The sequence below is a fragment of the Drosophila mojavensis genome, unplaced genomic scaffold (assembly GCF_018153725.1).
Source record: "Drosophila mojavensis isolate 15081-1352.22 unplaced genomic scaffold, ASM1815372v1 contig_74, whole genome shotgun sequence".
NCBI lineage: Eukaryota > Metazoa > Arthropoda > Insecta > Diptera > Drosophilidae > Drosophila > Drosophila mojavensis.
In genome coordinates this window covers 21,103,704-21,116,657 of record NW_025318899.1, presented here as the reverse complement: position 1 = coordinate 21,116,657, position 12,954 = coordinate 21,103,704, and the positions used below count along the sequence as shown (strand labels likewise).

The window sequence follows — 12,954 nt, the reverse complement described above, 5'->3', positions numbered from 1 at the left end:
CAGTGCATCACAATGCCGAGACGAATGGATCGTCGAAGCATTTGCACTACCATGGCGTAGGCATGGGCATGGGCATTGGCGGCACCCTGACGAGGGAGCACACCCAGCTGCCACCGGCGTCGGGAAACTGGCATCACCCTGCGGGACCATACGGGTACCACCGCATTCCACACAGCTACTTGAAGATGGCCACCAAAGTCCGTCCCATTTGGTGCTTGGCAAATTCCGTCAATTAGGTCAAGATCTTTCGCAAAACTCAACCGGACTCAGCCAGACGAACATCGCCGTTGCTGGCAATCATCCGAATGCCAATGCCGCTGTCGGCGCCGCTCAAAAGGACGAGTGGTTCGTCTAGGACAATCCGAACTGAGGAGCTGTGAAAGTGAAAGACGCGAAAACAAAACCAACAAAACATAATTGACTTGAGCACAATAATCTGCACTTAATTAAGTGATTTCATGGATATTTGCAGAGCATTAAATGAAGTGCGTAATCGAACCCCAAATTCTTATCAAATTTTCGATTTTAATTTCCCTTTAACTAACCTCTAAATACATTTTCAGGACTGTTTGACTATACTTAACAACAACAACAACAACAATGTGGACATCACCGCGCAGGGTGTATATTTAAGAGATCTACTCGTACCCAGACAGAATCTCGACAGCATTGGGCAACTTGTGCCTTCAACGAGGCACAATCTTGTCGGATATCCAATGCAATTGTATATAGCTTATATATAAATATGATTACACACATATATATATATATATACAAATATATATATGAAATTAATTTAAATTAATTTACAATTAATACAAATAGCTAAAAATCCCGATACCGAAAATAAACCAAACCAAACCAAGCAAATGGCATCAACTAGAGATAACGAATATTTTAGAACATATGTTAGAGATAAACCGCAAATCGGAGCAGGATGGAAGCCGTCAGCTTCCCCAAAGCGTCGAGTCCTTGGCAATTCCTTAATTACAGCTATGTAACATAATTGTTGGCATTTCTTAAAAGAGTATTCCATTCGTTTGTCACGATTATTTTTAAGATTAGTTTTCGATGATATTTCCAACCGAACCGTGAGTAAGCATCAACAATGAATAAAACAATCGATGGCATTTAAAACAAAACTTTTAAATCAGCTTCCCCGTAGCTGTTGAAAGTATTGAAGCTCAATATGAAGAGGTTTAGCTGGTCTAACTTTCAACTAACATGCGAAAGATAGACATACATATATATATATGATTTTAATGGAGACGACGAATTCTAAATATAACTAATATGGACACAAAAACAACAACAACAACAACTTGAACAAGGGATGTACATAAGTAGTAGACAATATTAAAACAAAAAGTAAAAAAAGAAAGAAAAAAAGGAAAACTAAATAACTTCAGAAACTCAATTTGCATAGTTCATTGTCATTGTCTATAAACTGGAGCATATATTAACAACAGATCTGAGAATATGAGAATATATGCTCGTCATCAAATCAACATTAAATAGATTTCATCATTCCATTCGATTCGAAGGAACCACAACCAAATGCTAAATGACAAATTTTTGAGACATTAAAGGACAATACAAAACACAATTTTGCTCTTTTTGATGAAACATTTAAATACATTTTGAGGTCATGAATACTGAAAACAAGAGAGTCCGCATACATTTTTCTACAATCAACTCAATGTAAAAACGTAAACGAAAAACCAAAATGAAAACAAAAATAAAAAGGAAACTAAATTACATTTTGCTACAAGTCGAACAAATACGATTATATTAACTAAAATAAAAACATGGATTAAATAAACGCTAGAAAGAATGGAGTAAAAGCAAAACTTACTAAATCAAATGCTTCAAGTTACGATTGTAGTACTTCCCGCCGTTAATATTTTTTAAAGTACATATTAAAGTTGAATAATAATAACAGTAATACTAACAGATACAAATGTTTAAACAATTACAAGAAGCCAGCTGCTTACGATTCGTCTTTCAAAATACTTCCATAGGACAGTTGAATCTTTATTTCCCTTACTAACTGAGAGAGCAAAAAATAAAAAAAAAATAAACAAGAAGAAAATAATAATTTTAGTTCATTTTTTACTATAAAAATAAACGTACCTACACACACAAGAAATTAAAAGTAAATAATAACCGAAATTGTCTAGGCGTTTGTAAAAAATATAAAAGCTAGCTGCGAAATAATGAATAATACACACATATGTTCCAGAAACCTAGAAGAACCTATAACCATATGATATATATATAGTATATGTACGATAAATATGAATTTGTCTTCTCTTGAAATTATATAAGAACAATTCGATTCTTGATTTTCATATTTCATATTCTTTTGCTTTGAGTCATTCCAATAACTTTTCGAATGCTTTGTACTCCCTTTCTAGTTTTCTATTTGCAAAATAATATAGGTATATTATAAAAGAAGAAGAAGAAGAAGAAAAAAAAAACAAACAAGCAACTTCATACAAATATTTATCGTGAATTATAGGAAGATGATATTATGATAACATGAATTTTTAACCAAAATTATTAATGAAATTGTATTAGGCGTCAAATTTTAGAAAAGAAACCAAGAAATAATTCCAAAATATAACTTAAAGAGAAACAAATACTTAAAGTAACAACAAATTAATCTAAATTATTAAACAAATGACAACATTAATCGTAAAATTGTTTTATATGCAGAAACTAATTTATGCAATACAGGAATATAAATTACTAAATGAAAAAGAAAAAGAAATTAAGCAAATTATGCCCGAATGAGATATCTGTAACGATTGTGTCGTATATGAATGTAGCTAAAATATACAAAAAAAAAAAAAAAAAAAAAAAAAAAAAAAAAAAACAACAAAATACAATTTAATCCAATTAGCGAAAATTGTGCGAATACTAATAATATCTTTCCCCAGGAGATCGTAACTGCTTAATGAGAACAAATGAGAATTATGATTGCAAAGGTGGATCAAACACGAAAGATGCTCGCAATAGAGCACCCAATAACAATTCCCCAAAAGAAAAAAGAAAAAATAAGAAAATCAATAAATAATTTAAAATGTTTGTGAACTTTTCCCATTTTTTCACAATTTGTAAATGTTCAAAATGTGTTAAATATATTTTCTAAACTCTCTTTCTCACACATTCTATCTATCTATCTCTTACTGTCTCTCTCTATATCTCTCTATTGAAAAGACTTTGCTACAAAGAGTTAAACTTTACGTATGTTTGCATGTATGAATGTATGAATATATGAATATGTATGTATGTTCTTAGCTATTAAACTTAAATAATAAATTCCCAATGTTTTATCTGGCATACCTAAGAACAGAAAGATATTATTCAATTAAGTTTTTGATTTTCATTCATACTATCAAATCTGTAATATTGATTCATTCATCAAATAGTGTGCACTTGTATATCGTATATCGTATATGATATATTGAATATTGCACACTGTATGTCGTATATTGATTATCGTAGATCGTATATCGTATATGGTATATATCATATCGTATATACGGCATCGTACAGTCTATATCGTTTATTGAATATCGTAGATCATATATGGTATACCATATATCGTACATAAAATATCCTACTTCTTATATAGTATATCACATGTGATTTATCGAATATCGTACACCGTACACCATATACCATATATCGTATACCTTATTTAATTTTTAAAATTTGGTTGATTTGTATTAAAGAGATGAGAAGCGAACTAACCACGACCAGTTCGACTAGGATCGAATCAACTGATCCACGAGCGCAACTAAATAGGGTATAATACGATAAGGTCATGCATATAAGAAAATTATAGTGGAATATGTTAGACGCAATTTAGATGTAGTCAGTCGTAGGCGTAGGCGTAGGAGTGTGTGCATATGGGTTTTTATACCAAAAGATAGTACCATTTGAATGTACTTATTGTAAGTATGGTTTTTATATCGGAATTCGCTGAATACGCCGGATACCACAATTCATCATAGACTTGCGCTATACATACATACATACATATATGCGTATCTACATACGGTCAGTCAGTCATGTGCATAGGAACTTAGCTGAGATCGAATATCGTATTTTGTATGCACCAGAGAAAATCGTAACCTAAATGAAACTCAAATAATATAAAAACAAACAATAAGATCGATCACATTAAGTAAAGTGCTTGGCTTTGTGTTAAATCGCTGTTGAATGTAAATGTACAATGGATATTAAAATATGATGGCATTGAATTACATTTCAAGAACAATAGAAATCCAAATTCCAAACAGAACTCATGATAATGAAATAAACAATACAACAAATTTCAATTGCATGTTTTATTTGAATCCGATTCCAGTTCCAGCGACCATACAATAAATGCCAATTTGATCATCAGAATATGTAATATATATTCAGGATATGTGAAAGGCTCTCCAGATGTGTTTATATGTGATTGGGTTAGGCATTGATTTCCTCAATAGTCTCCTCTTCAATTATAGGCAAACCTCTATGTGTCGCCTTTGGGGAATCATTTTTCTCGGCTTTCGCGGCTAGCTCGTCCTTCTCCAGCTTCTCCAGCTGCAGTCGCTTGCAACGCTTCTGGGCCAGGGCATTCAGCACCGAGACCACAAAGTAGAAGGCAATGAACAGGGCCAGCAGCTGGAAGAGATGCGTCACTATACCGAACCCAGTGTACGCGGCGTCGCTTTCTTGCTTGTTTTCGCTCATCTTGTGGTGCATGCGCTGCTTGGTGGTGGTCAACAGGTTGTGGAGAGGTGCCTGGATTTTGGAGCCAATGAAGGGCACCTGGCCGAGGGCCTTGACCAGAACACCAATCAGATCCTCGCTGAATGCCACAATCACAATCAGCTGCTGAATGTTGGACTTGAACACCGCCTTCCCGATCAGCGTGGCCACAAAGAACTTCCAGAAGGGCACCAGAAAATGGCCGCAGGCCACTCCAGCTAGATCAAAGAGCGGATTCGGCACGCTGGCACACAGCAGAATGCCAAAGAATCCGATGCGCAGCACCACGCGCTCCACGATGAGTTTGCTCTTGTCAAATAAAGTCAGACGCCTAGACTTCTCCGGCGGACCCTCCTCCTGCTGCAGAGACTTGCCGGAGAGGCGCGCCGCCCTGGCCATGAAGTAGGGCGGCAGCTCGCCCAGGGCTGTGCCCACGCCCCAGAACATGGTCTCGGTGCGCACCTTTGACAAGATCTGCCAGATGTTGGGCATTTTGCGTATATACGGCTCCTTTGGACATATCTTCTGATCCGGATACGGCGGCGCCGGAAAGTCCAGTGAGTGGCATTCGTAGGCGGCCAGAGTAACGGCAGCCAGATGCGGTCCCAGATACAACAGAAATGTGTGCAGCCCGGTGCCAAAGCCCACCGAGGACAACAGGCCCAGGCCCATCCAGTAAACGATAAAGCCGAGATTTTGACGACCCATCTCCATATAGGATGCATGCGGTCCCGGTAATTTATAGATAATCACCAAGGCCAGCAGGCTGCCCAAGAAACGGCGGTTCAAGAGACGTGATCCAAGGCCAATCAACATGCCAAACAACTCTAGGATGCTGTACTGCAGAGTTTTCAATGGTCGCCGCCAAACCACCAAAGACTTGCGCTCCAAGCAATCCATCTCACGGACTGCATCTTTTGCGGCGGAGCTAGCTAAGCAAGCCTCAGCATTGGAAGACATCCTTCTTCTCATCTCACCAAAAGTACAGAAGCAAATGTTTGTTAATATTGTAATTTCTTTCTAACGACTGGAAGAGCCCGTATTGTAATATATGGCAAAGACAACCAAATGGGTCTTAATTACATTTTTTTCGTCTGATTTAGTTGTCAAATTGTAGAATTATTAAAAAAAAGCAATGTGGGGCGAGTCTCAGTATTTAAGTGTCGAGAAATTCTTTTAGCTCAACTAATTTTAAATTATTTTCAGAAATATTGTATTGCCAGATTGAAATATATCGCGAAGGGATCTAAGATTTTATATTACATTTGCATAGCATTTTTAGTTTGATATATTTGTAAAAATGTAGTAATTAAGTTAAAATGAATATTGCAGCAATTCAAAGTTTTGTTTTTCAACTTTCTACGCTTTTGTAACATAAGCTGCAGCTTTACATTCATCTTTACAGCTCTTGATTAGCATAACATACGCTACTCCTTTGATTAACAGTCATTCTACAAGTTAACATTTCAGTTTCTTTTCGTTCATAACAGAACTGTTGCCCCTCCAGATATGCAATGAAATATTTACATTTTATTATGAACTTATATTAAACGAATTAATTTCCAAAAGTTTACTGGGATCTAATAGTCTTATTATATTTTCAATATATTTGATATTTTATTAGTTATTAATCATATCATATCCTATTGAACAAAGCAGATATAAGGAATATTATATATATCTATATATTTATAATATTTATTATATTATTTGTGTCTGTCATCGATTAGTTCCTGCGCTGAGAAATCCAATTGCTTTGCAGCATCCACTGGGTAATTGAATGCTTTTGCCTGCCACAGGGTCATAGGTCCCGGAGGTTGAAGTTTTAAGCGGCTCTTGGCAGCGTCATCCTCACAAGCAAGTCTGTATGCGCTAATTTGCGCTATAAACCTATCAAGTTCTTTTTTATCAACATCATTGATAACATTTGCCTGCAAGCTTTCCAGCAATCGAGCACTGTGCGAAAATACAATTGAATTACGCATATGATTAAAGTGATTGTTTGCATAACCTACATATTCATAAAGTGGACCTCCTCAAGGCGCAGTGTATTCACCAGTGCAAGTAAGTGGCGCAAGGGGAAAAGATTATTGCGTGACCGTGTATCTCCGGATTCTGTACGTAGCGCAGCCAACCTATTCACTAATAGCTCCAGAGAGGCATTGAATACGTGTAACCTTAGCAACCACGCGTCCTTCGCACTAGAATTAGTCTCCACAAGGCGCATGTGGGCAGTCAGGGCAGCTGTGAAGCGATTATTTTTCCGAGAGGAATTGTTAATGTGCAGCTGAATGACAGTCAGGTTATGAGCGTATGTAACAATATGTCTCTTTAAAAGCACTAATATAAGCTGTTCCAGTTCTCGGGTTATATAATCAGGCGATGTTTTCACCTGCAAAAGATCAAATTGTTAAATTTCCACGATTTTGCTGAATTCGAATTCTGAATTCTACTCTCACAATTTTGTACTGCAATAGAAGTTTCCATACGCGATATGTTGGCAGTACAATTAGCTCATTTTCATGAAGCTGGCGGAAGAGTAAGTGCATCTCCTGAACGTAGCTCAAGGCTAGCGTATCACTGCGTGCATTAAGTGCGAGCGTCACATCCGAGAGGCCCGCCGACAACGTATCATAGGTGAGCGCATTCAAGGTCAGATTACTCGGCAATCCCAAGTGCAGCACAACAATGGCACAGAACAGAGATTTCGCCTGTGGCAGATTCTGCGACAAGTTGGACAGTTTGCGTACACAGTCGTCGCGTAACATTTCAGCCAGCTGCACGGACCTCGCAATATGCTCGTGCGCATCCTCCAGATCATCGCTCTCGCAATGCAGCAGTATGAGCATCAATGCCAAGCACTCGTAGCCATAAAGGGCTGCAGGGATTTTCGAATGTACTACAATATAATAAATATATAACAAATTAACCATATATTAACATACCTAAATGCTCATTGGCAACATTTTCACGCAACATCTGGCTAGCTAGTGTTTCGTACATATCGCATACCTGATGGCCGCGCAGCTTGTTCTCTTTGATCATAGAATAAAGACAGCGTACGCACGTGCCATAGTTTTGTAGCAGTTCCGGCTTAGGGCTCTCCAGTTGGCGACCCATCATTTCGATCGATATCTCTGCGTATCTGTCTTGCAATGCTAGCGCTGCAGTTACCAGCATTTGTTCATTCCCTGTGACTTTTATCGACTGACTTAATTTTGTAAAGAGGATTGCGAATTCAGCTTCGCTAAGCGTATCATCGTTCAGGAATATGTTTAGGCAGTGTTTCTCCAATGCGATCAGCTTTTCAAGAAAATAAAAAATTATTTACACCGAATGCAGTCATTATCCAAGCCACTTACTCTCGATTTGTGTTCTGTCAGAGCAGTAAAGTCCACCATGCTATATATGCCGTAGATTATGGCACGAATCTCCATATTCTGGGCAGATTCCGTCACAAGTTTTGGCCAGTGATGCAGCAGGTTGTGCACCTGCTGCCGAGAAAATTCCATTTCGATATATTGTTCTGTGTGATGCTCGAACAGTGCGCATGTAGCATGTGCAGTCAAAAGGAGGATCTCTTCACGCACATTTTCAGCATTAAGGACTTTCATATAATACTTAAAGTATTGCAGAGCTGGAAAGAAGTCCATCAGCTTTAGCAGATAGTTCTTTATGAGCGCCATAAACTGATCATGACTGGAAAACTTTCCTGCAATACTCTGAGATTTTACAAAAGTTTCCAGTATGTGCATAAATATGTCCTGCTTGGAATATTGGCGCGAAGCCAATGTCACATAAAGCTCGGCTGCCGCTGTGCATACCGAAAGCGTAGCATTTGGTACTTCAAGCAAAACCAGCAAAAGTTGCTCCAAAAAGCGACGCGAGAATACATCTGTGCTGACCAAGTGACTAAACATGAAGGTACATTAGTGGGTGTGTGGGCAAACAAGGATTAATCAAACTACCGCTGCAGTGCCTCCAAATAGCGAAGCGTTGCTAACAACAAAGGATTGCTGTTTTTCACTTTGAGCATTTCAAATTGAATTGCCAGAAACTTGTCCATGATCAGTTCATTGGTAAGCAATCGCAAAATAAGATTGCCCGAGGCATCGCATTGCTTTCCCTCAGCGAAGTAATCAAGCATCGATTCCAAAAACTGGTAAGTCTGAATGTAAGTCTCCTTGTTTGACATCTGCAATGGGGAAATACAGTTGGTCAGTTTCACTTTGATAAATATTCAAATATATGTAATGCCGTAGAATTTCACCTCACAACAAAACACCCAGTAGACAAAGTTAACAGCCGATTTGGTTGACCCAAAGAAGAGCTGGAAATGTTCCTTAAACAGGCCCATCATAGACGGCAGTATCATTTGGCACGCCTCCTTGAAGCTGTTAGAATATTGCTGTTAAAAAACAATAGATCCAACAGCCAATCATCAAACTTACAATATACTATAGCGTACTAGCACCGTGAGACATAGGCAATTCTCTTCAAGCAATTCGTACTTTTTCCCATAGTCGGGCAGCAGCTTCACAAGGCCTTGCAGTATGCAGAAGGACATTCTGGCCAGGGGCTCGCATAGATATCGTACGATATCCTTCTGCTGCAATTTTCCAGTTACACTGCGGACCACCAATGCCCAAACGTGCACCACACGCAAGTAACATAGCACAGGATTAGTTATGTCATAGAACTCTCCGCCCAACTGCGAACTGGGCCTATCCTGCGAAAGTGAGCGTTCACAGTCTGCCAACGATATTGGCAGTTGGTTGAAAAATAATTCCACGTTCTTCAGTACAAAGGGCACGGCATTAAAAATGTAATTTAGGTTGTCCGCACTGTACGGATGATCATAGGTGCGCTGGAATGCCTCGACGCTGACGTTGAACTGTAACCCCAAAGCTCTGAAGCATTGACCGACAAAGTTATGCGACACTTCGTTTAGCCAATTTTTTGGATCGTTGGCAACAGCCTGCATGAACGCGAACATGTACTCCGATGTGGCATACTGAAAAACAGATAACTGAATCATTTTGTAATCGTAGTAATATTAACTCACATCTACACTGGCGCCCGTCGATAAAGCAGTCAAGAAATCCATTTTTGATATAACACAAAAACTATTTATGCTTTTTTCAAACCAAAGAAAACTAAATGCCTAAACGTGATGCGTCCCCACTGAAAATCCGTTAGCTTATCTAATGGCGGCAAAGCTGCGATAGGCCATGCAAATCAAAGTATTGCGATAGTCGATAGCTTGCTGATAAGTATCGCAAATGATTCAGAAAAAAAACACTATCCAACAGCAACAAGTTTTTCTTCTGGACTTTATTTTATAAGCTTTTTGTGTAAATTGCACTTATTTTTCTATTTTGCACTTCACTTAATCAGATCTCACGAAATGACGTAATAACTTCGTCCATTAAATGAAATTATCATTAATGGACATTCATATAATCAAAAGGCAATACTCCACAGAATATTCTATATTACCCGTTAAAATTGTTTAAATACAAATATATTAATGTATATATAACTGAGGAAATATATATGTGCTGTCTTAAAATATTCTTAAATGCTTATAAGGTCTGCTCACTTTATTTCAATTTATTTTTTATTACCGCAAAAACCACACAGCAATTTATATTGAAAAGCTGGTCGACAAGTTATAAATATAATTCCCATATACAAGTCACTAACAGTATAGAATTTTCTATAGTTCTTTTACTTATATTACATAGATACATGTAATTATAGTTTTTGATTAAATTTTTCATTTTGCTTTACAGCGAATTCATCGAAATACATTACTTCTTATGAGATTTCCGTTAATCTGTATATTTTTAAGATTTTAGTGTACATACATCGTTGCTTGATCTCATGAAAATGCTTTATATATATCTTTATATTACTAAATGTACATATTTACAGAAAAGATTTGTATGAAATGCAAACTAAAGAATAAATGAAATGAGTGTTAATTACAATTTCAACTAATCTTTTTACTGTCAACCCAATCAATAGCTTAATTTAGCTAATTTTGTCACATTTTCTTTCTTAAGTTAAGAATAACAAGTTCCCAAATGCGTTCAACCAAATGCAATTAAAATATTGATATTGACTTGGAAACTCAGTTGAGTACAGGAAATGCAAGAAATAGAAAAGCATTTTAGGGACTAGAGGATGCATATAGCTTCAACGAAAGCTTATTTTAAATTGCAAATACTTTAAATGCGCATCTTCGTATAAAGAATCATGCAAATTTTCGTGACTTTTACCCTACATAAGCTTGGAGGTCCTTGTCGGCTATTAGATAGTCGTGATGCAACAGGCACTTAAGTGACTACTCCCTGGATTGATTTCATTTCAATTATTTGCCTATTATAAAATAGATGTTTTTGGTTTCAATGCTAAATACATCTTGTACATGATGTCTCTTGATCTGCGATGGGATGCTAATATTTCTTCAATTGCTCGTACGTGATGAAAAAGATGATGTTCCAAGGACCCATTCGAACCCAAGTGGGTATGAAGCCCTTGTATAACGCGAAAAGTCCTTCGTTTCGAATCGTCTGCACAGCACAGTCCAGACTTCCATTGTACAGTTTCGGTGTTGGGGCAGCTGCCGTGGCTATGCCACCACTCAGCATTGTCACGTGCCTTTGATTCATGAGGCGTGTCTGTTGAGCAAGAGTAAATCTAAATGACCTTCTTTGGAACTGGATGGTTGTCAGACTTACCCGAATAACATCTATTGGCGTCGAGGCAACGGCGCTGCCCAAGCTAGCAATAAAGCTCGAACTGTGCATAAAAAAAGAGAGTTGTTAATTTGTTTATCTAATTTCAATCGCACTTACATAAAATGATTAGCGACGTGATCACCAAAGGCGCTCATTAGCTGCAGCTTGCAAAAGTCATAGACGGGCAGCTCAACAGATGCAATGACCACTGCCCGCTGCGCCGTAGGCCCCACGCCTCGCCACAGTCCACGCACGCCCTCATATTTGTAGATCTCCCGGAAGCAGCCGAACAGACCCAGTGCATCGGTGCCCTTGCCGTGCACCTGCATACGCACCTTGAGCACATCGGTAGGATTCGCTATAGCAGATGAGATAGCACCGGCTGACGCCGCACAAATGATGTTGCTCCAAACACGTTCACTGCCGTCGTTATTCGTCAGCAAACCACGTTCGTTAGCCAGCTTCTTGAGGGTATAATAGCTGCCGAATTTGATAGTGCCGTATGTGGCTTGCCTCAGCACAGCGGGCCAAATGCTGCAAGACAATTTAACTGTTTAGCCTAGCTGATATCTCTGGCTATCAAAAAATCATATATACATATACACCATAGAAAACAAAGTCTAAGGGGTTACTGCTATGCTTATCAAGCGGCCAGGGCCAAAGTTTCGTGTGATGTACACTTGATGGATTATAACACGAGACGTTTTTTTATGGTTCAGTATACAGCGAGACAGTCGTTATCACTACGCTCGCACACACACACACACAAACAGAAATGCATATGATTAAGTGCACAATTTGCACGTTATTGGGTCACTTGAATGCATTTGGCAATTGTGAGTGCAGTAAATCTCACCCAGAATATAATGCGCGCAGTCCCTCCTCCCTCGATATTTTGACAAACGCATCGGTCATGCCACGGTATCGCAACTGCGAGAAGCTCTGGTCGATTTTCTGCCCTTGAATTTGAAGACGGGTCTTTGTGGTGTCAATGGGAAACGTGCCTGCATAAAAATAGACATGTGCGTGCACATGAGAGCAATGTTTGTTTACACCAATATTTGTTGTCTCTGTTTGTAGCATAGCCACAGCATAGCATACTTACCGAATTCGGCTGTTATGGATGCTAGACCGCCATAAACAAACGGCCGCCAGTCCTTGACTTCAGCCATGGCCACAGCAGCAATTGCACCTGTTGCAATTAATTGGTGACGGCTCTTTAGATTATAAAAAAAAAAAAAATACAATATCACGCAACAAACATGCCGTATTCGCGGAAAATTACACAGTGGTCGGACAGTTATGCGATTAGTTATACGATAGTATCGATAGCTTGAAACTTGGTGCAATTATTGTATTTATCGATACATATCATTTTACACACTGCTACAAAAAATTTGAATGAAACTTGCAGCGGGAAATTTCAAAACGAAGCAACGGT

The 12,954-nt window shown here is 38.3% G+C and overlaps 4 protein-coding genes across 4 annotated transcripts in view; 1 reads left to right on the top strand and 3 right to left on the bottom strand.

The window, feature by feature from the left end:
- LOC6583189 overlaps positions 1 to 1,787 on the top strand; it is a 39,461-nt gene extending 37,674 nt beyond the window's left edge. The window contains exons 7-8 of the mRNA XM_002008829.4: positions 4 to 485; positions 564 to 1,787. Coding sequence (XP_002008865.2) covers positions 4 to 236 — 233 coding nt within the window. The 3' untranslated portion in view covers positions 237 to 485; positions 564 to 1,787. The remainder of the gene's footprint in view (positions 1 to 3; positions 486 to 563) is intronic.
- A 2,404-nt stretch (positions 1,788 to 4,191) lies between these two features.
- On the bottom strand, positions 4,192 to 6,000 carry LOC6583188 (vacuole membrane protein 1). Its single transcript, XM_044009554.1, has 2 exons — positions 5,851 to 6,000; positions 4,192 to 5,743 (listed from the first exon to the last, which is right to left on the bottom strand). The coding sequence occupies exon 2, from the start codon at positions 5,737 to 5,739 to the stop codon at positions 4,480 to 4,482; it is 1,260 nt and encodes a 419-aa protein (XP_043865489.1). The 5' UTR covers positions 5,740 to 5,743; positions 5,851 to 6,000; the 3' UTR covers positions 4,192 to 4,479.
- A 332-nt stretch (positions 6,001 to 6,332) lies between these two features.
- Positions 6,333 to 9,975, bottom strand: LOC6583187. Its single transcript, XM_002008827.4, has 9 exons — positions 9,833 to 9,975; positions 9,219 to 9,781; positions 9,038 to 9,161; positions 8,736 to 8,962; positions 8,130 to 8,679; positions 7,713 to 8,070; positions 7,227 to 7,645; positions 6,783 to 7,159; positions 6,333 to 6,723 (listed from the first exon to the last, which is right to left on the bottom strand). Exons 1-9 carry the CDS (start codon positions 9,872 to 9,874, stop codon positions 6,474 to 6,476), a joined length of 2,910 nt encoding a protein of 969 aa, XP_002008863.2. The 5' UTR covers positions 9,875 to 9,975; the 3' UTR covers positions 6,333 to 6,473.
- A 609-nt stretch (positions 9,976 to 10,584) lies between these two features.
- On the bottom strand, positions 10,585 to 12,808 carry LOC6583186 (mitochondrial uncoupling protein Bmcp). Its single transcript, XM_002008826.4, has 5 exons — positions 12,619 to 12,808; positions 12,370 to 12,517; positions 11,631 to 12,047; positions 11,514 to 11,574; positions 10,585 to 11,453 (listed from the first exon to the last, which is right to left on the bottom strand). Exons 1-5 carry the CDS (start codon positions 12,683 to 12,685, stop codon positions 11,229 to 11,231), a joined length of 918 nt encoding a protein of 305 aa, XP_002008862.1. The 5' UTR covers positions 12,686 to 12,808; the 3' UTR covers positions 10,585 to 11,228.
- Between the last annotated feature and the right edge of the window lie 146 nt (positions 12,809 to 12,954).